Source organism: Rattus rattus, chromosome 2 (assembly GCF_011064425.1).
Source record: "Rattus rattus isolate New Zealand chromosome 2, Rrattus_CSIRO_v1, whole genome shotgun sequence".
NCBI lineage: Eukaryota > Metazoa > Chordata > Mammalia > Rodentia > Muridae > Rattus > Rattus rattus.
Genome location: NC_046155.1, coordinates 54,890,848 through 54,918,264, shown reverse-complemented (window position 1 = coordinate 54,918,264; position 27,417 = coordinate 54,890,848). Strand labels below are relative to the sequence as shown.

Here is a 27,417-nt window from a genome sequence, read left to right as displayed (position 1 = left end):
TAGATTGACCCCAGTGTTGGAGCTATGAAGGCCCTATTAAATACTGGTCATGTGGATAAAAATGAAATTGATCAGGGTGCGATAAGAGAACATTCTCGCAATTATGATGGCCTGAGTTCTGCCTTGAGATTGACAGGGTGGAAAGACTTAACTCAAATTATCCTTTCACCTTCATATAAACCATATATGGCCTAGGAGCATCCACACACACATATGTCCACGAGCAAAATAAAGGCAAACAAAATTATTTGTTAAATGGATGAGTGACTGTGAAGTTGATCTTGGCAGGAGCTGAGCACTAGAGGAGACCCCTCATAATAGTGGAGAGAACAGGGGCTATGGACTCTAAAAGTGACAGGATTTCAGTGTGTTTTCTTGAAAAAATGTGACCCAATAGGGAGAGCATCATGCAGATCCTAAGATAATTGTAGGGACCAGGGACCCTGAAAGCAAGCTCAGTAAACTGAGTCTTCAAAGCACAGGAGTCTTGAGGATGCAGGTCACACTCAAAGCTCCTGCATTTGCCCATCTCTTTTGTGACATCTTACTGTGACCTTCTCATGGAAGCCATCTGGCCTCTCCTGTTACAGCTCTCTACACAGGTGAAGGGACAGGGTTCCTGGTATCCCAGATGAGCTCCAGAATTCATGCTGTGCTTTTCCATAAGGACAAAGACAGAACAAGCAGCAGAGGTGACTTTGCCCTGACTCCTGGCCATTGGCTCCTATCACTTTTCTCTAATCACTTCTCTTACAATAAGAACTTGGATCAACCACAGGTTCCCCACCTACTTGTTTTGGTTTAAATACCTGCCTCAGCAAGACTTACACATTCCGCTTCCCGTTGGTGAAACGTGGTCTTCCTAGCTGCACAGACTCGGGCCTGAGAGCTGATCATGCCACAGAACCAACTGCACAGCTGGCTGAATGCTGTGCTCTTTGGGCTCCTGTTTCTCCTTGTTCATGTGCAGGGTAAGGTTAACTAAACTGGCAATGGGGATGACTGGAGTCAGAGCTGCCAAGTTCTGCCTGTCAGAGCTGAGCTTCTGGGAAGGAAGGCATGGAAGGTAGGGGCTGATGGAAATGATGCATAGTGTTTCTTAACCTGTGAGTCATGCCCATTGAAACCCCATATTTCTTATGGTATCAGAACCATCCAGACCATATGTTTATTTTTATTACAACTTCCTAACAGTAATGTTACCCTTGATTGGTTTCTCAGTTCTTAAGAGCATCAGAAATATTTCTTTTCCAATGGCCATGACCCACAAGTTGGGGACTGGTTCAATAGATAAAAATATGAGAAATGTGCCTACCACTTCCCCAACAAAAGCACACATATTTTGTGGACCCACCAGCGCTGAGACAGTCAGAGACATCTGAGATCATTCTATACTGAGGAGACAGCTTACTACTAGAAGCTCTAGAGAGAATAGCAGACAGTTCAAGGAAAAATGTGGAGGTGTTTCCCCTCTTCGGTGTCTGGCCATGACTGTAGCTACTACTGAGCTTTGTATAACAGTGACAATAATCATGACTTCATGTGGTCAAACGACTCTGAGTCTGTGACCACTTTGGTCAGAGAAATGCTCTGGTGCCCTTCAAATGGGTAGTAGGAAAGGTTCCTGGGCCTGAAGGATAGGGTAACTCTCACATTCATACCCCACAGGTGAACTTTGAGACCCTGGGTTCCCTTCTCCTATGCCCTGGTGACAATGAGATGGGAATATCACAATCTGCTGGCAGCCAATTATAGAAAACTAACCCTGAGCCATCTCCCTTCAGGTCAGGACTCACTGGAGTCCCATCAGGACCACACACACTGGCCAGGTCCAAGGCAAGCTCATCCATGTGAAGGACACTAAAGCTGGTGTCCACACCTTCCTGGGAATTCCCTTTGCCAAGCCTCCTGTAGGACCACTGTGCTTTGCACCTCCTGAGGCCCCTGAGCCATGGAGTGGTGTGAGAGATGGGACCTCACATCCGGCCATGTAAGTTCTGGAACCCAGGGGATTTCAGGCACTGGGGGAAACTGTGCTCTGAGCTTTGGGCAAGGCTGAAATGTCTCCTCCCTCTCAGCTACACAGAAGATTTTTCTCTTTGTGGATAAGTGCCCCATGTGCTTTTCTGGTAATGTGCTAAGGTTTAGTAGAACAACTGGGCCAGGCTTCTGGGTCAGAGCTTGGCACTCATGGGGAGCTAGATGCAGGTATTATTTTTTCCATTAATTTATTTATTCACATGACATCTCAATCCCAGTCCCCCTTCTTCTCCAAGTCCCCCCCATATATAGCCCCTCTTTCATCTTCCTCCCTTCACCTCTAAGAACAGGGAGGTCCCTCACAATGAAGCAACCCACCCTAGTACCTCATGTCACTTCAGGACTATTTGTCCTCTCCTACTGAGGCCAGACAAGCTGCCCCAGTTAGGGAAGTAGGATCCAGACTCAGGCAACGAAGTCAAGGTAAGCCCTGCTTTCATTGTTGAGGACCCACTTGAAGACCAAGGTGCGCATCTGCTACAAATGTGCAAGGGGCCTAGGTCCAGCCCTTGTTTGCTCTTTGGTTGATGGTTCAGTCTCTAAGACTCCCCAAGTTTCCAGGTTAGTTGGCATTGTGTGTTTTCTTATGGAGTCCCTATCCTCTCTGGGTTCCTCAATTCTTCCCTCACCTCTTCCACAAGACTTCCCAAACTCCATTTAATGTTTACTGTGGGTCTCTGCATCTGTTTCAGTCAGCTGCTGGGTAAAGTCTCTCAGAGGACAGTTATGCTAGGTTCCTGTCTGTGAATCCAAGCTGACAGAAACAAGCATAGCCTGAAGCTCCAAGGAGGAAGGCAGACCTGCCACATGTCTGAACAGATCTTCTGAGGACAGCTCAGACCATTCCCCATAGATTGGCAGGGGTTGCCACTGGATTCATTTATGCCTATCTCACAAGGGAAATCTGTTTATCCAGGCCAGCAGTGACTAATATAGATGTCAACAATGTCTTCACATGTTGTTTAATTGTGACAAGGCTTTGACCAACAAAGAGGCATAAAGGACTCACATTGTGTCCCTGTGAATCTACTACCTCTGCAGACACTGTTTGTTGTTTCCACTGGCCACACATAGACCTTTGTGGAGATGTGACTGAGTGGCACATTCATCAAAGTTGAGTTCACAGTGGTCTCCAATGAATCCAAGTGCATAGTCATTGAAGTGAGCCCCAAGAGCATTCTGACATGTGATACCATGTAGACATGACTGGGAGCCACAGAATTTTGAACTCCCAGTTTATACCAGAATACTCTTAAGGATGGACGTGTGTGTATCTTTCTATATATTGAGGCATACAGCACCATTCATGCAGGGATAAGAAACATTTATCCACCTTTGAGTCACAATGCCTGTCTTGATATTCATATACACAGAAGCAGGAATAACCATTGATTCCATCCAGGTACACAACCCCATTGTGGCAAGGTCTGAAAGCACTCTCATTCTGATCTGTCTCCTGAAAACCTTCCAGCATCTCCAGCAGGGCAGATATAGACCTGCTGCTTGGGGTTTGTGTGACAGGTGCCTCCGTGTTGGCAGGCATTCCTCCCACAGGAATCAGTGGCCATTTCCCAGGTCAGCTCACTCTATCTATGATGATATTGAACTGCAGACACTCTTGAGAACAGAGATAAAATTGTTCACAGATTCAAATTAAGCCCCGTGTCCTCTGCCTCAGTAGGAGGTATCTCCAGGCATGAGTTAATGTTACCTATTAGGCAACAATCTCCCCGAAGCCAGGAGAATACACTTCAGGTCCTGAGGAGTGTAATAGTGATCAATACTTGCTAACTCCACCCTCATGGTCACTGTGACAACCTATGTGCCATTGACAAGGGAACAAGTATATGTAATTAATTTCCTCTGGAGCACTTCAGGCAAGAGAAGTTCCCTGAGAGTCTGTACATGCGATGAAGGACTACTCCCTACCCTTTAGGGCAACATTATCCATTGAATCTTCTAGAGACTGTGAGTCCAACATTCCAATATTGGAGAGTTTGTTTTCTGTTGCTGTAATAAAGTACTGACAAATGCAACTTAGGGGAGAAAACTACTGTTAGAGGCTCCAGATTTCAATCCATCATTGGGGGAAACCCAGTGGAACAAAACTACAGGAGCTGCTCACATCACAGCCGTGTCCAGGAACAGAGACTAGAAAATGCTTAGATGCCTTCTAATGCTTGGCTCACTTTTCTCATACAATTCCATGAATGTCACTACAGACAGCCAATCATTTCCATAAAATGTCTGTCACAGACTCAGAAAGATAAAAAGTCAGTCTCCACAGGACTGGCAGCCTCCCTAAAAATTTGGCTCCAATGCAGATTTCACAGGTTCCAATGCCTCTTCATTGGTTGGAAAGGAGACAGAGAGAGAATATGCATTCACAGGCACCATGGGGAGCAGCAGCTGAATGTGGCTGAGATAAAATCTCCAGACTCACGTTGGGTTTTGATTGCCATCCATGTCATGGAATATTTGTCTGCTCTTTTCATCAGGTGTCTGCAAAATCTTGAACTACTGTACCCAGAGGGAATGAAGGAGATGAAACTGAACCTGTTTCCCTTCTCTATGTCTGAGGACTGCCTGTATCTCAACATCTATGCACCAGCCCATGCCCATGAGGGCTCTAACCTGCCTGTGAGTGTCAGGCTGTGGCCAGCTTAGGGAGAGGGCATTTTGTCAAGACGATTAGAAGGGACAAAAGAAACCTGAGTTCCATTGCAGGGTGCACCCTGATGAAAATCTTAGCTTATTTGGGTCAAAGAAGGCCATCTCAGCCACACAACGCAGCTGAAACCTGAGTATGGGACACAGAGCACTGGAGCACTGAGTTATCAAAGGCTCTTTGATAAAACCAGAAATCATTTTACAACTTATGCTCTGCAGAAACACTTAGGAGTTCAAGATCTCAACACTGAAGTCACCCAAACTTATACTTTTGGATTATCTGTTGTGACCATGACAGTTGGTGATCCTTTCCATTTTCAATCTGGAAAGATATCCATAGAGACTCCTCTTTGTTCCACTGTAAAGAGCCTGAGTAATGATGACATCACTCTGTACATAGAGGCATTAATTCAAAGTGCAACACATGTTGGGAATGGGGATTAGAAATACACTAGTGGGAATACTAGAGGACCCTGACTGTGGCCAAAGCCCTGAAGTCCTGAAGATTTTTATGTATTTCTGTAGCTACACATACTCTAGTAAGCAGACCAGAGAGGTTTAACAGTCTAGGAGCTTCCTAGTGTCTCTTTTGACTTCTCCAGGTGATGGTGTGGATCCATGGTGGTGGACTGGTTGCAGGCATGGCGTCCATGTATGATGGATCTACACTGGCAGCGACTGAGGATGTGGTGGTGGTCACCATCCAATATCGTCTTGGTGTTTTGGGCTTCTTCAGGTGAGTCTGTGGCTGGGGTGGACAATGGTTGCTGATCACAACCTAGACATCCCTTTGATACATGTCCCTTTCACTTCTCAGCACTGGAGACCAGCATGCCAGAGGCAACTGGGGATACCTGGACCAAGTGGCTGCCCTACGCTGGGTCCAGCAGAACATCGCCCACTTTGGTGGAAATCCTAACCGTGTCACAATTTTTGGCGAATCTTCAGGTAGCACAAGTGTGTCTTCACATGTTGTGTCCCCCATGTCTCAAAGGTTCTTCCATGGTGCCATCATGGAAAGTGGTGTGACCCTGCTGCCTTACCTTATCTCCAACACCTCTGAGATGGTCTCCACTGTAAGTGCTCTCAGCCCTGCTGCCTCAGCCTTCATACTCTGGTATTCTAGTGTTCTGTTCATTGGGGAAATCAAGGACCACAGAAAATAGCTTCTTTCAAATCATTTCAGAGAAATTCAGGGGTTAGCATCTACTTACCTCTACTTCACACTGAGTGACTATGTTATAGTCCTTGAAGCTTCTGTCATTGGCAAAATAAGTAAGCATTTGCGTGGAAGCTGCTACATTGATTTTTAAAAGTGCTTGGGGTGCAGGCCTGAAGACAAATTTCAAATACCCAGAATCCCCTAAGGGCTAGTGATAGTAACACCTAATGGTAAGGCAGATGTTCCTCTGCTGAGGTGGGAGCCAGAGAGGAGAGAATCTCTGAATGTTCACAGACCAGCTTAGGTAGTGTAGGCAGCAAAAATGAAAAGACACCCTGTTAAATAAGAGGGGCAGGAAGACTGATATTTTCTACTCTAACCTTCATGTACAATCCTCGACAGACTTACTCCTTCCCTCATATATAAAATAAAAAAAGGCCAATGGAAAAAACAAAACTACCCTAACAAAAAGAACAGGTATGCAGGTAGAAAAGGTCCTGGCTGTCACCTTTGAGCAATAGGACAATGGGAACATTTATTTATTCCAATCCATGCAACACACACTATATATAGTGTGGAAATTAGGCACAACAGCATCAACTTGGAATTGAGAACTGTCTCCATACTTGTTCCTTTTGCAGACGGTGTCCAAGATCTCTGGATGTGAGGCCATGGACTCAGAGGCCCTGGTGCACTGCCTGAGAGGCAAAAGTGAAGCAGAGATTCTGGCTATTAACAAGGTTGGGAGAATTGTGTGTTTGGGAGAACATGGTCTACAGGATGTGGGATTCTGAACCAAATACCTCATCTTTATGCCTTTGTGTTCTTTCAGTTCTGTGTGCAAAATGAATATCAAGACAGGCTAATCTAGGTGTAGATTCTCCCCCAGGGTGAGCAGATCACCCTGAAACCAGTGAGAAATGAGAAAACAGGGAGGTAACTCAGTGGACATCAGGATATTTATTTTATTAACCTTCAGCATTGACCTTTAATGCTACTCAGGTCTTCGTACTGATCCCTGCTGTGGTGGATGGAGAGTTCCTACCCAGGCATCCCAAAGAGTTGTTGGCATCTGAGGATTTTCACCCTGTCCCCAGCATCATTGGTGTCAACAATGATGAATATGGTTGGACAATCCCCAGGGTGAGGCACAGTTCCAATTATCTGGGAACCTGGAAGCTCATATGCTAAGCTGGTGTATTGATGGAAATGCAATACATCTTTAATCCAAGCCCATCAGACTCCACACTTAAGACTGTCTTCTGCCTCCCAGCTCACAGGCTCTGCTCAGACAATAAAGGAGATAACCAGAGAGAACCTGAAGGCTGTTCTGAAAAATACAACAGCAGAACTGGTGAGATATTTCTGGTCCTGTCCTAATAGTCTGATCCCTACTATCTCTATTATGTTTCTCTATTAGTAAAATAGCATCCCTATTAATAAAAATCAGTAAATATGTATGATTTGGTATGGGATTATCTCAGATCATGAACCCTTTTACCTATACCCTATGTCATCCCCAGCACCATTCTCCTAATACTGAAGGCAGTTGCCTACCTAACCCACAATATGCCAACTTCAACATTCCTGATCTCCATTATAGTTGCTGCCTCGTGACTGTAGTGACCTGCTAATGGAAGAGTACATGGGGGACATTGAAGATCCCCAGACCCTCCAAGCACAGTTCTCAGAGATGATGGAAGACTTCATCTTTGCAAACCCTGCTCTCCAAGTAGCACATTTTCAAAGTGAGCACATCTGTTTCAAGGTTTAGGGGAGAGGCTCAGAGATAGGAGTCACGGGTGAGCACTGTGGAGTGCTATGGTGCTCAGATCTCCTCATGTCTAGTTTAAGATAGTGAAATCTGGTTACAGAGGAGAAAATGGGTTGCAGATACTTTATTGACTTAATAAAACCACTCAGTTAAGAAGGCCATGAGAACTGAAGAGTCAAGGGCTTTTCCATAGCTAGTGCTCCTGCCTGGGGCTCCCGCTCCCATCTAACTTCCGTGATTCCTGGTAACATTTTATCAAGGTATCTTGTTACCCCATTTGAATCAGAAAAAAAAATTCAAGTGAGAGGCCACTATGTCACTCTTTGTCCCACCTCCAGGTTCCCATGCTCCTGTCTACTTCTATGAGTTCCAACATCAATCTAGCTTCTTTAAGGGTATCAGGCCACCCCATGTGAAGGCTGACCATGCTGATGAAGTTCCTTTTGTTTTCGGGTGCATGCTCTTTGGAATGAAACGTGAGTCTTCATTGTTGTTGTTGTTGTTTCAACTGAATGGGGTTCAAGATGACTTCCTGGATGACTGCTGAGCTCTCAATCCACTTGAGAATATCTAGGTTCTGGGCAAGGACAAAATCAAATGTATACCAAATCATGGCCAAATAATCTATAACCAGTTTAGAATCTGTACCCTTCCCAGTCTAGCCTGTGGTGGAGGATCTGACAGCACATTGGGGCAGGAATTCAATTAGAGGCTTGCGTGGGTCTTGGCCACTGGTTAATGAAGAAGTGAGGCAGTAAACCAATAGTTTGGGGTCCACCAAGAGTTGGGATTGTGAGTGTTGCATGTAGTAGCATACACTGGGATTTTTGTCTTTCTCATGACTTCAGTTGTCATCACTGAAGAGGAGAAGCTGCTGAACCAGAGGATAATGAAGTACTGGGCCAACTTTGCAAGAAATGGGTGAGAACACACTTCTTTCCCAACATGTCAGCTGTGGGTCTTTATCTAGGGCTCAATTTTAGATGGTGACTTTCTTAGACTACATGAATCTTTGTTCACATGATGGAGTCTTCTCTACCAATAGCCCAGTTATACAAATACCTTGCAGTTGTCAGGTACTGACCATCTCATGGTGATGTAACTGATGGGCTATAGTGCTATGGTAGTGTTCTTTAGATCTTGCCTCTTAGAATGAGACATAAAAGAGCTCATGTAGTCATCCCCCACATGAAGCAGAAACTAGCGAGTGACACTTGTCTGTGCATATCACAATAACTTTCCCATCAGTCCCCTTAATCCCTGTCCTTCTTGTTCCACTACCATGACCCAAAACAGGGGATCAGGCTTTGGACCAGAGTGACCTCACCCTTCTTTGCTTGTTGGCATTTCCACAGGAATCCCAACAGCGAGGGTCTACCCTACTGGCCCATGCTGAACCAAGATGAGCAGTATATGCAGCTGGACATCCAGACTGCTGTGGGCCGAGCACTAAAGGCCAGAAGGCTGAAGTTCTGGACCGAGACTCTGCCCCAGAAGATTCAAGAGTTAAATAGATCTGAAAATATGCGCAAAGATATGTAGTGCCCTAGGTGAGGAATGGTGTGTGGGATTGGATGCTGAGGGAGTCAGCTTCAAGTTCCCAAAATATATTGAGATTTCTGAGTTGATTCTAATATTCACATAACCTCCATACTTGTCTGGTTTTTTTTATTTACCAGAAATTCTCTGCATGTGATTCTTTATCAAGCCTCATCATCTTTGGTTAGACCAATCAGTGCTCCCATAACTCTATATTTGTGAGCCCCACAATGCCCCATCTCCTCTCACAGCCCACTGGAACTAGTTCCCTTAGCCTCTCAGCCTCACTCTCCTCTTTTCTATGATCTCTTTGAGTGTGAGGCCAGAGATGGGAAGGACTGTGAGAGTCAGCCTAATGTAAGAGTGTTTTTGAGGTATACCTAAACCCCAGTGATTTCTTCCTGAGTTTAGAAAGAGTAGGACTGCTTCTCCCCCACCCCCTACACACACACCCTGTGGCCTCATGAGGTCATGTCCTGCAGGACTTGGAATTCTTCCTTATGTACCCAGGTTCCAGCCTATGATGTAATCTCACCTCAAAGACCCGTACCTTCTCTCCAATGGTTTAATTATCCTTTGTTTCCCCCAATTAAATCAAGTTGTCTTCCAAAAGCTGTTTCCTGAGATTCTGTTCTAGACACAGTCATGCTACCTGAGGTCACTCCACCTGCAGTCATTGCTGCCTTGCTTCTCTTCTCAGATTTCAATGGCCATGATTGTGGGCAGATCAAACTGTGAGGGGCAAGGAGTGGAGATTCCACCCTATGTGTTATTATAACCTCACAGTGACCAAGTCAATGTGTGTTAACTCTCCTGCCTTTCTTCTGGTGCACAATAACATTACAAGTTCCTGTGTTAACCCCTTTTCAAGATTTCTGCACTCCTGTAATGATAGTTCCCCAGGTTTATGTCTATGATCCAGAAGAACTTGCTTTTCAGATGGGAGGGGACCAAAAAAGGGAGGTTTTGGGTCTTCTTGAACTGTGTCTCATAATCTCACTGAGGGTCATGGGAACCGCTGGAACAGCCCTCATTCAAAGACACTATCTGGCTGTCAACTTCCAGGATAAGTTTGACCAGGCAATGGTCTCCACCTTTGACAGCCTCCAGTCCTTTCAACTTTAGATAACCTCCGTTGTGGTGATTCCCTTACAAGACAGGAGAGCTCTCAACCTGTGACAGCTGAGCAAAGAGGAACTTGTATTATCCTAGGGGATTAATGCTGTTTCTATGTTAAAGACTCTGGGCTAGTTGAACAAAACATACAGGTATTTAAGAATCTCCCACTACATTTCTGAGCCTGTTATGATCTGAGTACCTCCAGAAGTAGCTTGTCTTCTTCCCCTCTGTCTTAGTCAGGGTTTCTATTCTTGCACAAACATCATGACCAAGGAGCAAGTTGGGGAGGAAAGGGTTTATTCAGCTTACACATCCACATTGCTGTTCATCACCAAAAGCAGTCAGGACTGGAATTCACATAGGGCAGGAAGCAGGAGATGCGGAGGCCGTGAAGAGATGTTACTTACTGACTTGCTCCCTCTGGCTTGCTCAGTTTGCTTTCTTATAGAACCTAAGACTATCAGCCCAGGAATGGAACCACCCACAAAGGGCCCTCCCCACCTTGATCACTAATTGAGAAAATGCCTTAATGCTGAATCTTATGGAGGCATTTCCTCAACTGAGGCTCCTTTCTCTGTGATAATTCCAATCTGTGTCAAGTTAACACACAAAATCAGCCAGTACACCCTCCTTTACCTCATACTGACTATTGGGACCTTCCTCCTCATGGATTCCTATTTCATACAATTTCTAAAACAGCAATTCAACAACATTGACAAAGTCACTAACAACCAGGTTCTGGTTCAATAACAAACCATTCCCCACCTAAAGTTGACAACTATGATGATACATTATCTTTATGAAATGCAAGTGGAGAGATATGGAGCCAGGGAGCCATGGGATCTAGGGATCTGGTCCCAAATAAGAGTGGAGTTGAAGCATACCCAAACCCCAGAATCTTTGCCCTGAGATCGGCCTGAGTAGTACTGATTCCCCCTCCCCCTGTCCTGCATGTCCCTATGAACACTTCCTTATGCCTCCACCCTTGCCATGCAGAGGATGCTACACATACAGGTAGCCACGTTAAACTTTCATGGGGGAATTCTTCCTGATGCAAATGAAGGACCAGGGTCCCAGCCAATAATGTACTCGTGCCCCAAAGATCCCTACCCACTCTCCAAAGGTTTAAATAGCCTTTGTTTCTCACATTAAATCAAGCTGTCTCACTGAAGCTGTCTCCCAAGAGTCTGTTCTTATGAGGTCAGGCCACCTGAGGTCCCCCCACCTTAGGACATTGTACTTCACTTCCCCTCTCAGGATCACAATGTGAGGGACATGGAATGAGGCCTGAATGGCATTTAAGTAAAGCAGAAGTTTTGGAAAATGCTGATATGTGTTTTCCAGAGAACCCATATCACATGGGTGGCCATGTCAAAAATCACATGCCCTCTCTCATCAACTTCATATTTTTGGAGACCATGAATAAGGTCTCCAACAAGTTTGCTGTGTGTGCTACTTGACTCAAAAAGGATATCTTTTGTTTTCACTGTGTAGATGGGATAATTAATAGTTCTCATGAGCCAGACCTCTAATAGGCCTCACTCTTACTAATATCCCATAGGAGCCCAAGTTTCAATATAGAAATATAATTCATAGATGCTTTCAAAACACAACATATTGAGATTCCCATGTCAATTACTGGAGTTGAAAACATCTTAAAGTGTCTCTACCTATTGTGTTTGTAGATTTAATGTACAATTTAATTTAAGATATTTGTCCATTCTTGGATATTGATTTATTTTTTCCACCCTTCCTATCACCAAAACTCATTCATCTAATCTGCCCCAAAGTAATTACTGGCATAATTTTATATATGAAGTAGGTTCAGGATATATCATCTCCTCAAGTCTTGGACATTGTGTGTGCTTGTATGTGTGCGTGTGTGTGTGCGTGTGCTTGTGCTTGTATGTGTGCGTGTGTGTGTGCATGTGCATGTGTGTGTATGTATGTAGTTTGGGGTGTTCTTTATGGTTATGTTGTATGTACATGTCAGTGCGCATGTGTGCATGCTTTCATACATTTTGGGCACATATGTATGTATGTGGTTTTGTGTGTGTGTATGTGTGTGTCTGGAAGAACTAGGTTGGTACTTTGTGTCTTCTGAAGTTTATCCTTACTTCCAAGGGTTCTGAGGATATGGTAAGGCCCATATTTGTATGATCATAGCATATTTATGAGGGTGTTTTACTATGGGGTGAGTCTTAGTAGCACATGGGGGTCAGAAGGTCTCCACATGTGTAATAGAGATTGCTGTTCCCTGTCTATGTATGGGGTATCCTCTGACTTCCACAGTTTCCCTGCAACCTCCTGGCCCCTATGATAACCCCTGTTGCCTTGAAGGTCCATATACATGACTTTCATTCTTATCTCTTTCCCACTACTCAGCATTTTTGGTCTTTCTAATAAATAACCCCTCTTTTACTTTATGTCATTACACAAAGGTGTGAATTTGTGCTCAAGCTGTTTAAATTCTCCTAACAGACTTTCTCTGTCATTAAGAGGCCAGATATTTCCTGCTAGAGACCTGGATATGTTATATCCCACTATCTCTGATCAGCTTGCCCTACAAGTCAAGTTTTCTCAGGTTGGCAATGTCCTCTTATTAAAATTCAGTGCAAGGAAGACCAATCACAGGACAGCATGACCTTGGGGTCATAGTGAAGATTATGAATTGTCCATCCTGGACACCATGTTCAGAGAAAGAAAACCTCCAGGAGGGTTGCCCAGTACTCCCACTGGGGCCTGAGTTCATTATTGGGCTTCTGCTGCAACAATTAAAACACATCAGGCTGCTTAGGTAATACAGAGAATCTAGTTCTGTGTCCTTGAGCTTAGAAGAGCTGAGACAGCCCATTTCTCAAACTCCAGATGTTCCTTCAGTAGGGAAGTTGGGGGGAGACAAAACATCTGCCTTGTCCAGGAGTGCAAGCACAGAGACTTAGAAGTGGAGACACTCACTTGACATCATGCCTTGATGACTGGGGGAGTCAGGTACAGCTATGGTGGTACCATGCCAGTGTAGACATTCAGGAAAGCACTGGAGGAAGGCCTGCTATGCCAGGTTGTGGGAACTCTAGATTACTGAGGGATGGAGAGGAGACTGGCTCTCAGGTAGAACAGATGGTTCTCTACAGTAGATAGCCACACAGTTTCCTCCATGAACCCCTGTAGTCTTTAGTGAATCCTGACAGGTTTTCCAGGATTGCGACACTCCTGTTCATAGGTCTGTATTTCAGCTTAATCATGGTTTCTAAGTGTTCAGTGAATCCCAGTGTTGGAAACATGGAAAAATGTTTGTCAGGTGAATAAGTGACCCTGAACATGTTCTCAGTAAGAGTTTTCCACCATGCTAGCCACATCATAGAGAATAAATGAAGAGGGAAAGGATACTTAAAAAGTGTCACATAAAAGCAAACGGACTCTCACCCAAGGTAAAAGATATCATAGATCTAGTGGACCTAATGGTCACCTACAGAACATAGCATCTAAATGCTACAAAATACACATTCTCCTTTGAAGTCCATGAGAATTTTCTATAAAATAGATTGTGTGCTAGGACTGGAAACAAGTTTTAAGAAACGTTGGAAAATTGAAGTAATTATATCTTTCTGATAACAATAGAATAAAACTTTCATTCCACAGTAAGAGAAACTATAGAACAAATACAATCTTGTGAGGATTAGACATCATGGATGCATCACTGAAGAAATCAAGAAGGAAATTTAGAAATGTAGAGCAGTCCCGAGCTCTAATGTCTAAACTAAAGTCAGTGTCTGACCTTTACCCATCTGTGGGTTCCTCAACACACAGAACTTAGAGAAAGCAGAATCTGCAATTGTGGTTTTCTGCTCCTGGATCACTAACACAAAACCAACATTTGCCTATGAATGTGAAGATCATAAACTCTAGATTGTGAGTAAGGGTTGCTGGTAACTACAATGGCTTCAGATGCCATTCTGTGCCTTTCTTGGGGACTATAGAGTGTAATAACTCAACAGATATGACTTCCTTCACCTGCTAAATGCTGGCTCTCATCTGTCTAGTCAGTGGAGTTCTCCTGCCCTGCCCCACCAATCTGTCTTCATATACCTCTGTGGGTACAAATTCCCTCACAGAGAAGGTCTTCCTGTTGGGAAACAGTGCAGCCATTTTAACACAGATTCAGGACGCAGTTGTGCCACTGGAACAGTTTCCTGAATGCTGTGCCCTATGGGCCCCTGCTTTGCCTCCTGTGTGTGCATGCTAGCACTGAAAATGGGGGAAATGGAGACTGGGGTCAGAGAGTCAGAGGCTGAAAAGGCTGGTGACAAGGGACAGTGGTGATGTAAATTAGTAGAGATGAGAGAAGACAGTGTGAGAAAGTGCACCACCCAATGTCCATGCCAAAATTTATGGGATAACCCCTGTGGCCCACTGAGGGTCAGCAATGACTGAACACACTCATCACTAAGGAAACTGCTCAATGGAGGACATTCATGAGCTGGACCTGCAGGTCAAAGGTGCCAGGCACAAAGTTCAAATCAGGACAGATGTGACATTTCCCTCCTCCGTGTTGGGTTGTGGCTGTACCTGTGACTATAACTGCTACTGGCCCTCAGATAATAATGAAACTGGTTGTGTCATCATTGTGCCATGGAGCTCTCAGTGTCACCTACTTGTCCTTAGGAACAACCTTTTCCCCTCCAGGAAGATCTTGGGCAAATTGCCTGGCCCTAAGGCACACAGTTCCTAGACCCATATCCCACTGCTAAAATGAGAATCCACAGGTTATCTTCCCCATACACCTCACTCTAGGCAAGGGAACAAGTTGGTTTCTAGAGTAAAGGTTATGTTCTCTGGGCTTTTATCAAAAGTTTACTCAGGAGTGTTCAGTATCCAGAATGTATACATATACATATGTGTATGCACATACACATACATACACATATAATTCCCTTAGTGTCTATCACTCCAGGTGTCCAGTGTGAATTGCTGACCTCCCACCAGGATTGCCAATCTAATCCAACCTACATAGGCCATACTTACTTTACCCTGTGATCCTTGCATGCTGTTTCCCAGGCTCTGGGATCTCACCAAGCCTGTCTAGGTAGGAAGGTCTACCTTACTGAACATTCTCTGCTGGGATGCCTGGGTTCAGAATCAACAATAGCAGTAGAAGGTGCAGAGTTGTGTCCCTGTCCTTCTTCATCCCTCCCAAGCCTAGCTCATCCTCCTAACACTAGTTCTAGGTACCGTTGATACAGAGTGTCTGGATTAATTAAGAAGATGGGTATAAGTTGTATGTGTTGGCCCCATGCCTGCAACCCAGAACTCTGTATAAGGCAGAGAAACAGCAGAATATAGTTGCAAGGCAGCCTGATATACATAGCAAGAGTTTGGCTCAAACTAACCAGGTATGTTAATAATAAAATGAAATATCCTGAGTATTCTGATTTTTTTTTCAAATTGACACAAACCATAGAAATCTGAAAGAAGGGACTCTCAATTGGAAAAAAAAACGCCTTTATAAATCCTAGCTGCTGTAGGACATTTTTAAAATTAGTGATTGATGGGGGAAAGCTCAGTCCATTATGGGTGGTGTCATCCCTGGACTGGTGGTCTGAAGTTCTATAATTTCAGGAAATTATAAAGTTGGTCTGGTCTAGCTGCCTTGAGAGGCATGAAGCATGAGGTATCTGGTTGAATAATTAACATTAGATGTTAGTCTTACATCCCATGTCTAGCTTGCACCTGCATCATTACATCATGGGAACCATGTTGTATTCTGTTTGATACCTGTACAAAAAAAACCTGATTACTTGGAATAATTTAACAGGATTTTCAGAACTCACCAGAGGTTAAATAAAGATACAGGGGAAATATTAATTTTTATTATAGCTTAGGCCTTTAGCTCAGAAGATTCTCAGATAGATTAATCTAAATTGACCTGACTTTTGTCAGGAAGTCCTATGTGCCAAAGGGAAGGAAATCATTCTGACATGGAAATGAGCCAATGATTAGTAAGGGAAAGATGGGCAAAGGGCAGGCCTGGAACCTGGCAGGTAGAGGAGGAAAGAAGGGACCATAGAAGAGTCCTCAGATCAGGTTAAGCAGGGATGGTGGACAGTAAGTATGGAGCACAAGCTTGGAGCTGCATGCTGTGGTCAGGACCAGGACCCTCATCCTCCTCCTGTCTGCAGTTGACTTCACTGAGGAGGAGCTGCTGAGCAGGAGGAGGGTGTACTGTATCAATGTTTCATAACATGGGTAAGCAGATGGCCCTCTCTCAGTCTCCTGGTGATAGAGAAGCAGTCAAAGCTCTGTTTTATCTTTGCTGACCTCATTACCAGGCATTTGTTCTTGATCACATGGTAATCTCCTTCCTATGTACCAAGATCCACTTAGACAGGGATAACTTTTAGATGCTGGCTTCTGGTCATTAAACAAAAATATAGTGGGTTTAGATATTATGGTTTTTATAGAGAGAAGCTGTCTCCATCACATGGCTGTACATGCAATGGATGCTGATCACTCTTTATTTAATCATCAAATTCATAGCTCTGTGCTCCCATTCCATGACCCCCTTCACTGCCCATATGGGCCCTAACTGGGAGATAAGCCTTGGAGTCATCAGGACTCTAAGTGACATTTTTCTCATCCTGCTGAAAGGAGGTATTTGCAGTAACCTTAACATCAATGGCCAGCTCCTATAGCCTGTGTTCCACCAGGATAAGTGACATTTGCAGTTGGACATGTTGCCTATCATGGGCCATCATCTGAAAGTCCACAAGCTGAGGTTCTGGATGCAGATCCTGTCCTCAGATGATCCAGGAGACCAAATGGATTTAGGACAAGTATATAGTCCTGCAGCATGAAAGGATGGTGCTATCCTGAGTGCAAGTGAGGTTTTTCTGAGATGTTCACACACACACACACACACACACACACACACACACACACACACACAGAGAGAGAGAGAGAGAGAGAGAGAGAGAGAGAGAGAGAGAGAGAGAGAGAGAGAGAGAGCCAAGGGTTGCTGCATTATATATGTCTCTATGTATCTACTCTTCAACCGCCTGGTCACCTAACATTTATAAAGAATCCTCTCTATGCCCATAGTTACAAAGCCTATATTCCCCTGTCATATTTATTCCCTCAGTAAATGCCCCAGGTGTGGTGTGTGTGTGTGTGTGTGTGTGTGTGTGTGTGTGTGTGTGTGTGTGTATCCTCAGTAAATTCCCACAAGACAACATATGTGTATGAGCCCCGACTGATGCCATCTTTCTCCACACCCTCCCTTGACCCTAGGTCTCTTCATCTCTTCCTGACCTCATCTTTCCCCACTTATCTCAAGTCTCAAACATTAAAAGTAAGCAGGTGCTTTGAGAAGTATTTGCCACATTTTGTGAATGTATCACATTTTTATCCTCATCTTTGAGAAAGTCCTGTGTTTTCACATATCTTATGAGTGGCCAATTAAAACCTTGATTAGCTGAAAGTCTAATACATTGATGTTCAGTGATCTTAAATCTTGGTTGTCAACTTCATAGTATCTGGAATCAACTAAAAGACACACCCTGGGTTGGATCTTGAAGGGCATTCTGAGGAGGTTAGCAAAGGGGAAAGGAGCCTCCTTGAGAGTGTGTCCCAGACATAGAGTTCCATGTTAACAGCAACATTCCTCACCTTCTTCCCTCTGCTTCTTCCTGGTGTGAGCATCTACCCAGCTCTGCTGATGGTACTACCATCTTTCAATGACATCAGACGTTAGTTTCTTCAAGTCTTCCAATGTGTGTTGAAGATGGGAGACTCTCCAGGAATCTTCCAGGCCTTCAACACCAGATTGAAACTGCTAGGGCATTGGAACATCATGGCATAAGCAGCTATCAGGATTCTAAGCCTCTCTAGGGTACAGATTGTTATCATTAGAGAACCTAATACTTATCATGTAAGCCAGACATTCTAGTAAATCCTCCTATATAATGTATGTAGTCTATCACTTCTACTTCTTTAAAGAATTATGCATGATACAGCTGTTGTAGCAAAATCATCCTAAGCTGCTAACTTTGTGTTGAGTCAGGTGTATATGGCCCAGCTACTTGGAAGGCAGAGACAGGAGGATTGCGTGAGCTCAGGAATATATGAATTATCCATCTGATACAGAGGAATTATGTATCAATAATTATATATGAACATATTTGTATGACTATACATATCATAAGTTTTCAACTTATAAACAAAAAAACTTTGTTCATAGCTTTGGAGATTTATAAATCTAGGTTCAAGATGCTAGTAGATGTGCTGTGCTGTGAGGACTAGCTTTCTAGCTCAAAGATGTAACTTGTGTTCTCACAGGATAGAAAGTATAAACAATGTTGCCATGACTTGATAAGCTTATTATAACTGTCCCTGACTATTAATATCATCACACTTAAGAATTGACTTCAACATATGACACAACTTAGGTGTTACCCATGACTGACATTTAAGACAATCCACCCATTTATGTATTTATTTGTGGATGACACATTTGTTAAGGAGATCTGGACCTGAATTTTCCCATTAGTTCCTCTAGCCTGAGACAGTGTGTGTGTGTGTGTGTGTGTGTGTGTGTGTGTGTGTCTTTGTGTATGAGTCTGGGTGTTTCTGTGTGATTGTGTATTTTGGAGTCTGCTGAAGTTCCTCCTCAAACCTCAAGGCATGAAGGTTCATGTTTCCCTGATCAGGGCAACAGTGAATATATTAGACTGCGAGGTGTGTCGATGTATGGACAGCTATCTCTGCCTTTCACAGATGCCCCTGAGACTCTTTGGCTTCTTGTGACACAATCACTCTCCCTCAGCTTCCATATTATTAATTTATATCCCAACTTATTATTGTCCCTAAACCATCTATTAAAAAAAACTTTCTCTTACACTTTATGCCATCATATAAAGGTGACAAATGGTACTCAACCTATCTTTGTGTTCCCTAAAGCATTTTCTCCGTGTCATTAAAGGTTTATGTCCTACCTGGTCCCACCACAGGAAGCCTTACCTGGCTACAGAAAATGGCTGCTTCATGCTCCATATCCTCTCTTACTGTGAGTCTTCACCAGAGTTACCCTTGTAGATTCTAGGGAGCTTCCACTGCTTCCAAATCCCAGTCATCTCTCCCAGTACACACTCCTTCCATTCCTCCCCTGCTCCTGATTCCTCCTGTTTCCATTCCCCCACACTCCCACTCTGTCTATAAAACCTGTTTTATTTCTCCTTCCCTGGGGATTCCATGTGTCCTTCCTTAAGACCTCCTTGCTACTTAGTTTCTCTGAGTCTGTGGACTGTAGTGTGATTATTCTTTATGTAACAGCTAATATCCACTTATAAGTGAGCATATACTATGTTTGTCCTTCCAGGTTACCTCACTTGGAATGATTTTTTTTTCTAGTTCCATACATTTCACTGCAAATTTCATGGTGCCATGTTTTCCTAACAGCTGAGTCATCCCCCATTGTGTAAATGTAATACATTTTCTTTATCCATTCTTCAGTTGACGGACATCTATGCTGTTTCCAAATTTTGGCTATTATGAATAAGACTGCTATGAACATAGTTGAGCAAGTGTCCTTCTGGTAGGATGGAGCATCCTTTATGTAAATGCCCAAGAGTGGTATAGATGGGTTTTGAGGTAAATCAATTCCAAACTTTCTGAGGAACTTCCATATTGACCTATAATTTATAGTGCCTGCAATATGTTCTGGGGTAATGGTGGTGCCAAACATGTAGGAATGGTCAAATAAAGACAAACCCAACTTGAGGCCCATGTCATGAGAGGGAGCACATGCCTGATACTGCATGGATGAACAGTAAACAGAGTCTGGATTGCCCAGAGACCTAGGGTAGAACCAAACACAAAAGTTAATGAAATGATTCCTAATGATAGTCTGCTAGTCTCACAGATCTATGTCTAATCCAGTTGTCATCACCAAGGCTTCAATCAGCACCTGATGGGAGCAGTTGCAGACACTCACAGTCAAACATTAGGCAGAGCTGGGGAACTCCATGAAGAGGGGGAAGCCAAATTGTAGGAGGGGTCAAGGACACCCCAATAACACAGCCCTCAGAATTATCAAAGTAGGGCTTATAAAGATTCACAGAGACTGAAGCAGCAATCATGGAGCCTGCATAGGACTGTGTTAGGTCCTCTGCATACATATTATAGTTGTGTAGCTTAGTATTCCTGTGGGACTCCTAACAGTGGGAGTAGAGTGTATCTGGTTCTCTTGCCTATTCTTGAGATCCTTTCCCTCCTCCAGGGTTGCCTTGATAATCAGGGTTTTCACCTAATCTTATTGTAACTTGTTCAGCCATGTTCAGTTGATATCCCTGGAAGGCTAGCTCCTTTCTGAGGGGAACGAGAAGAAGAAGTGGTTCTGAGTTAGAGGACAGGGAACCTAGCATTCCAGAAGGACTTCAGATGCTGTGTCTGTCCAAGAGGCCAGGGAAGGAGCAGAATCTGTAGATGTGCCTTTGCTCTGACTGCTAGCTATTGCCTTCCTATGGCTTCTGTCTTATCAGTTCTTCTGCAATAAGAACTTTGTCCCTCTAAATAAATTTCCACACCTACACTACTAAAAATACAAATTCCTACCTGGGCCAGGACACTCTCTTCTGCTTCTTGCTGTGAGACTCTCATTTTGCAGCAGCACAGGTTAAGGTCTGAGATTCAACCATGCCTTTGGCTAGATTTCCTGATTGGCTGGATGTTGTAGCCTGTGGTCTCTGACTTCTGCTCCAGCATGTGCGTAGTGAGACTGTCTGAATAGGCAGAGGGGACCAGAGTCAGAGCTGCCCCAGTTTTGCAGAGTCAGTGGCTGAGCCTATGGGATGGAAAGCAGCAGGAAGTGAGGAGGAGCTGGTAGAGATGACTATCAATGGACTGCCTAGACTCACCAGCTACCAAGAATGACACAGAGACTATTATTATTTATTATACCTCAGTCCTTAGATTAGGCTATTTCCAACTTGGTTCATACTGCTTAAATTAACTGGGTTATTCTATTCTACATTTTCCACATGACCTGTTGACTCTAACACAATCCATACAAATTCCTCTGTGTCTGCCTTGCTAATCTCTCACATCTCAGTTCTTCCCACAGCTCCTATCTCTACCCGGATGTCCCTCTCCTGTCTCAGCTATCGTCATCAGTAATTTATTAAACCAATAAGGAGATGATGGAGAAGATATTTACAAAACACTGAAACTGGTGACACTTCATAAAAAAAATAGCAAAGTCTGGAGAGTACTCAGCTCTCTGCTGGCATGGAAATCAACTCTTAAATAATACAAAGGCAACCTTTACACATTGCACAAAAAGATTACTATTATCTTTTTATCCCAACGTCTCCTCCTTTTTTCCAGTAAAAGATTCTTTTTCTAAAATAAATAAACCATATACAATAAGGAAATTATACAAACTATATCGTAAGATTACATTTACAATGTCTAATCGATTTGTATTTGGTAATCTTGGGGAAAGTACTCCATCTGTATCTTATCTTGGTGAGTTCAAAGTTCTGTGCCTAATCAATTTCTATTATAAATTGCATTACCAATCTAAAAATATCTTCTTTTAGACCTCAAACCTTTTTTTCAAATCCTAAACAAATCAAGCTTAATATGAGACTATAACTATCTAGTTTTCAATCCCATCAGAGACTTGAGAAGGATAAATATTACTTGAGTAAACAGGAAGTAGAGAGAAAGCCACTTCCAAAACTCCAGAAATGACAAAGACTGTTGCCTGCCTGGACAACCACCCAAGGTTCCTCTGCAACATTGGGGCATCCATCTATCCTTAGCCTACAGGCCCAGAATATCTGACAGACTTATCTGTGAAGCAGGAATATTGAAGCACTGGCCTACCTTGACTCTGCAAAGTTAGTCAATTGACTTCCCAGTGTCCTGTTTGTCCACAGCTTGGACAGCATGCTGTCATCAGTCAAGACAAGGGCAGTTTTTTTGCCCAATGCCTAGTTTTGCCACATTTGAAGCAAACTCTATATGGAGGTTCTGCAATGCCCATCATCTTTGAAGTAGTATGGGGGTGCTGCCAGGAGTTGATGTGTCTCATGGTCATGAAAGCCTTTTGTTATTAATACACACACATTAAATGTCATAACATCTCTAAGTGGATAAGAGTAATGGCTCATCTTCTCATTTCCAAGATTCTAGAACATTCTTTTCCTGAAATTTTAGTAATTGCATATAATGAGGATTGATAGAATATGTTGCATCATTAGAAAGTCAAACCTGACAAGGAATGAAAAGAAATATTAAATCATTAGCCAGTAAAAGAAACTCTGGGATGAAAAATAAGTAAAAGTATATTCTGACTTGTTATCTGCTGAACAGTACTTGGAAAGTTTCCTATCTATGACAACCCTTAATAGTTCCATGATAGGAAAAGTAAGAAATCAGACAAAGGGATTCATTCATCTTCATTGTTTGACAATATTAGAGTTACAAGAGAAGGGTGAATAAGTTTCTGTGGATTTAGATTTGTAGGTGTTACTTACATCAAGCCTAGAAGTTTGTAGGGGCATGTATTCTTCCATAGGAGAAAAATAGGAAAATGAAATGTAGAGGGGTTCATTGAAACATAATTCCTAGGCTCACTGAATAGGTAATATTATTAATACTCTTAGATGTTTTGTTTATTGAAAATATAATTTTTAAATATAATGGAATTCACTAATATGGCTACCAGGTGATTTGTAAATGTTTACACCTAGCTGAACAGCAATTTGAAGTCCATTAACATCTCAAGATGTCAGACAGATGATTCCTGAGTAGTTTGCAAGAGTTTTGTCAAAATGGAAACACTCAGATCATTAATAAAGTGGTTTGAAAATGGTAAAAAATTATTAACTACCATATTCTACAGATCTCTGAATAGGTTGAAAACCTTTTATCTAAAAGTATATCTTAATAGGCAAAGGATGTTTGTTTCTAGCTGTTTACTATCTGCTTAACTTTGAAAACTAACTTTAATTTTTTTCAAAGTCTACTTTTAATGATGGTTCTTAAATGCTTTAACCTCCCTTCTAGCCCGCTACCCAGCAGAGGTAGTGGAAAAGAAAGGATATGGAGAAGTGGACCTGTTTAGAAATGGTTCCTGCCTGCGTTGTCAGGAAGTCAACAGTTCAGTTCACAGGCCAGCAGTGGCAGCTTGATCCACTGGCAAACGCTTCACAGATCTATGAGCAGTCCAGCTCAGTAGTGTCAGGATAGCAGCACAGAGCATGACCTATCAGGAACAGCCAGGCAGGAGGGATGTGAAGCAGCAGGGGTGTTAGGAGCAGGTCTAGGCTGTGCCACTCTCAACAAGCAAAGATCATCGAAGATGCAAGACCAACAAACATTGCACAGCTATCCCCGTAAGCCAACCGAGCCCAGCCAAGCCTCATGTTCCTTTTCTACTCTGTTGAGTCCTATTTATACTCCCTCCAAATATCATGTATCCTCCACGGGTCTTGCCTCATCACATGTCTTGCCTCTGACATGTGTGTCTGTCTCAGTTAACATCACTCTGTCAATCAGCCCAAGTAATCAGAAGCAAGAAGCTTACAGCATACCACCAGTTTTTTGGCGTGTATCTTTATGGAGTTCTGACAAATGGAGCTTAACTATGCAATATAAGGCCTGTCACCACATGCTTCTGTGTCCTTTCATGTGCCTGCTTTAGTAGAACATCCTTTCACCTGTGTCTGCTTCAGGAAAATATTCCTTCATGTGTTTTCCCCAGCAAAACACTATCCAACACAACTCACTTTCCAAAGATCCTTTAAGTTTTCATTTCAGAAAACATCTAAAGGCTGCTAAATAAAGCTTATTTCTGTAATAACTGAACTAGGACCTAGCAATACTCCAAGTTTGATTGTAATAGGTGACTAACTACCCACCTGCATTTCTTAATTATCTTAAACAGTTTATAGTAGTGGCTTTCAGAACTAGAGCTTTACATTACATTTTAAAAATGAATTGTATAGGTACAACACCTTAAAGAAGAGTTGAAACATATATACAGTATGTTGTTACAAAATAACCTTAAATTTATATCAATATACAAATAGCCATACCATAAAATATTTGAGACTTATAGTTGTTTTTTAGTCCAAAATTAGAATCAGCAATCTACCCTTTTATTCTATCATTCCTATAACCCCCTCCCACATATGTTTCTGATGAATGTGCTAAAGATTAGAGTAGAACAACGGTGCCAGCCTGCTGGGTCAGAGCTTGGCACCTGATGGGAGATAATTGAAGGTACTGCAGTAAAAAGAGAGACTGAACCCATTCTTCACTGTCCCTGTGACCATCTATTGTCCCTATGCCATTGATTAAGGAGCAAGTACACATGCTTCCAAATGGAGACTATGTGGAACAAGGAAGTACTTATTGGCACTTAGAAGTGAACTTAAGATTGTCTTAGTACCATATGGAATGGTATTGTCCATTCACTCCTATAATTGCTATGTGGGCACACTACCCCAGTACCCAAGTACCTTTGTTCTCTTTCTGTTACTATAATAAAGTGTCCTTATATAAGCAACTCAGTGAGGAAAGATTTTATTATAGGTCACAATTCCAGCTTATATTCAACCATAAATGGAAAACCACAGAAGTAAAAGTTTAAGAGAGCTGATTGTATCACATCCATAACCAGGAGCATAGTTTAAAGAACACATGCATGCCTACTAATCTTAACTTATTCTGTCCATTCTGATATAATTCAAAGAGTCCCCTTCTAGGGAATTGTGCCACCTACAATGGGCAGGTATTGCCATTGCAATGAACAGAGTTGAGATAACTTGTCATTGGCAGGCCAACCAGCCAATAGCACCTAGACAATCCCTCATTAGGTTTGTTTTCCCAGGTGATTTTTGCACTGTATCAAATCAACAACTCAAAACAACCACCACACCACCATTTACATTGTACAAACAGAAAGGATGAATGTTAGAACAGGAAGCCAAACAGTTTAATAAAAGTTACCAGACATCTCCATATACTAGCTTCCAGAATATTACTATCCAACCATAGGCCTCCTTGTAAGTCTTGATCTACTTCCATTTCCAAAGAGCTGGTGCCCTTTACCATTTGAGGAACTTGAGAGAGGAATTATATGCTAGAAGGCCATCATGGGAAGCAGTAGCTGAAGATGGTTAGGAGAAATTCAGACTAAGATTTAGGTTTGTCAACCACGTATCTTGGACATCCTGTCTTCCATTTTCACCAGGTGTCTGCAGACTGATATAATGAATTTAGAGTGGTGAAGGAGATGAAACTGAACATGGCTACCATCTCAATGTCTGAGATCTGATTGTATGTCAAGATCTACACACCAGATCACGCCCATGAGAAGATCCAGGAACTAAAAACTTCTCAGGACAGGACTTCTCTGAGTGTTAGGCTATGGTTTTCTTTTGAAGAGGTCATTTTTTCTCTAATTCTGAGCTCCACTGTGGTTTAGACCCTGATTACTAGCCTTAACATAGGTTCAAGAAGGTCATCTTAGCTCATGGTGACTTCCCTAAACCTGTGTGTGTGTGACTCAATCCTGGTGCTCTGGGAAGTAAGAGGGTCTAGATCCTTGATTAAACCAGGACTTCTATCAACTTGGCAAACCCACACAAGATGGTGCACAAGGGCTAAATATTGACATCACTCAAATTTCTAGCTAAAATGGGATCTGATGGCCATTCTAATTAACAGTCAGGAAAGCCCCCAAGGAAGACAGTCCTTTTTGTTCTACTTTGATGGGTCTGAGAGTAATGAAGACTTTAATTTAGATCTAGAGTCATTAATCCAAACTGAGATTTACTGTTGGGGAAGCTAGAATGGAAATATGCTCATAGGCCTAAAGTACCCCATCTGTGGCTCACTTCCTGAGATCCTGAGGAGATCTGTTTGTAAGTCAACCTGCACAGAGCAAAGCAGTTGATAACCTTGTGGGCAGTCTAGGGCTGCATGAACTTGGGCTGTGTGTGGGCCTCCTGGCATGTGAGTTGCTGTCTCCAGGTGATGGATCCATGGTGGTGGGCTGGTTCTAGGTAGATCGGCTTCCATGCTTGATACATCCACACTGGCAGCTACTGAGGAAATAGTAATTGTCACCATCCAGTATCATTTGGGCATACTTGGCTTCTTCAGGTAAGCTTGGGACTTGGCTGGGTAATGGGGACTAAGTACATGGGCAGACAGGGAATTTTTCTTCCTATTACTTCTCAGCACTGGAGACCAGCATTCCAATGCAACTGGGGCTGCATAAATCTTTTTTCTACAAGGAATGTGAGCTCCCTAGGGAAGGAAAAACCCATAGATCAATGTAGAGACTTGGATGTATCCTGGATTCTGAGTGGTGAGGAGAAAGGGTATAAACCAGGCCTAGAGTTCAGCATTAAACTATAGTTGCTAGAGTAGATACTGAGTTAAAACATGCATGAAGTGGCTACTTATCTGACCCTTGCCTTCCTCCTGTCTGTAGTCCATTTCACTGAGAAATAGGAGCTGCTGAACCGAAGGATGATGAAGCACTGGGCCAATTTTGCAAGACATGGGAGGGATTATATCCCTCCCTTAACCTCTTTATAGTCAAGTCTACTTCTACTGTCCCAATGTGGGTGTGTTCTATCAGTATGCATGTGTCCTTAATAACATTATAGTATTCACCTCAGGGCACACTCAGGCAGATATCTTCTAGCTTTCAGTTACTGTTCATCCCACAGAGACCAGCTGGGTAAGTTACACTATTGTGGTATTGTTCTTTAGATTTTGCCTCTGAGAAGACACAAAACTAGCCAGCTCCCCTTGCATCACATGCAGTGGTGAAACGTGTATCTATATCAGTACACCAGTCCATCTGTTCCCTGAGGCCCGTGGTCTGCTAATCCATTGCCCTGACCAAATAAGGACATTAGGCTTTGGATCAGAGAGACCTTCACTCTTCTCTGCTGGCTAGTATATCCACAGGAACCACGACAGTGAGAGTTTGCCCTACTGGCCTGTGCTTGACAATGATGAGCAGTATCTGCAGCTGGACACCCAGCCTGCTGTAGGCCAAGCCCTGAAAGCCAGAAGGCTGCAGTTCTGA

The 27,417-nt window shown here is 43.0% G+C and overlaps 1 protein-coding gene across 3 annotated transcripts; it reads left to right on the top strand.

Annotated features, from left to right (window-relative positions):
• Positions 1-895: 895 nt before the first annotated feature.
• Positions 896-27,417, top strand: LOC116893826 (acylcarnitine hydrolase-like). 3 transcript variants are annotated; one of them, XM_032895541.1, is made up of 12 exons: positions 896-976; positions 1,785-1,990; positions 4,539-4,680; positions 5,313-5,446; positions 5,528-5,786; positions 6,514-6,612; positions 6,875-7,015; positions 7,146-7,226; positions 7,476-7,620; positions 7,985-8,122; positions 8,495-8,567; positions 27,297-27,417. In XM_032895541.1, the coding sequence occupies exons 1-12, from the start codon at positions 896-898 to the stop codon at positions 27,415-27,417; spliced, it is 1,620 nt and encodes a 539-aa protein (XP_032751432.1). The 3 variants fall into 3 exon arrangements, with proteins under 3 accessions (XP_032751432.1, XP_032751431.1, XP_032751433.1); XM_032895540.1 differs by lacking the exon at positions 27,297-27,417 and adding an exon at positions 9,002-9,188; XM_032895542.1 differs by lacking the exons at positions 5,313-5,446; positions 5,528-5,786; positions 27,297-27,417 and adding an exon at positions 9,002-9,188.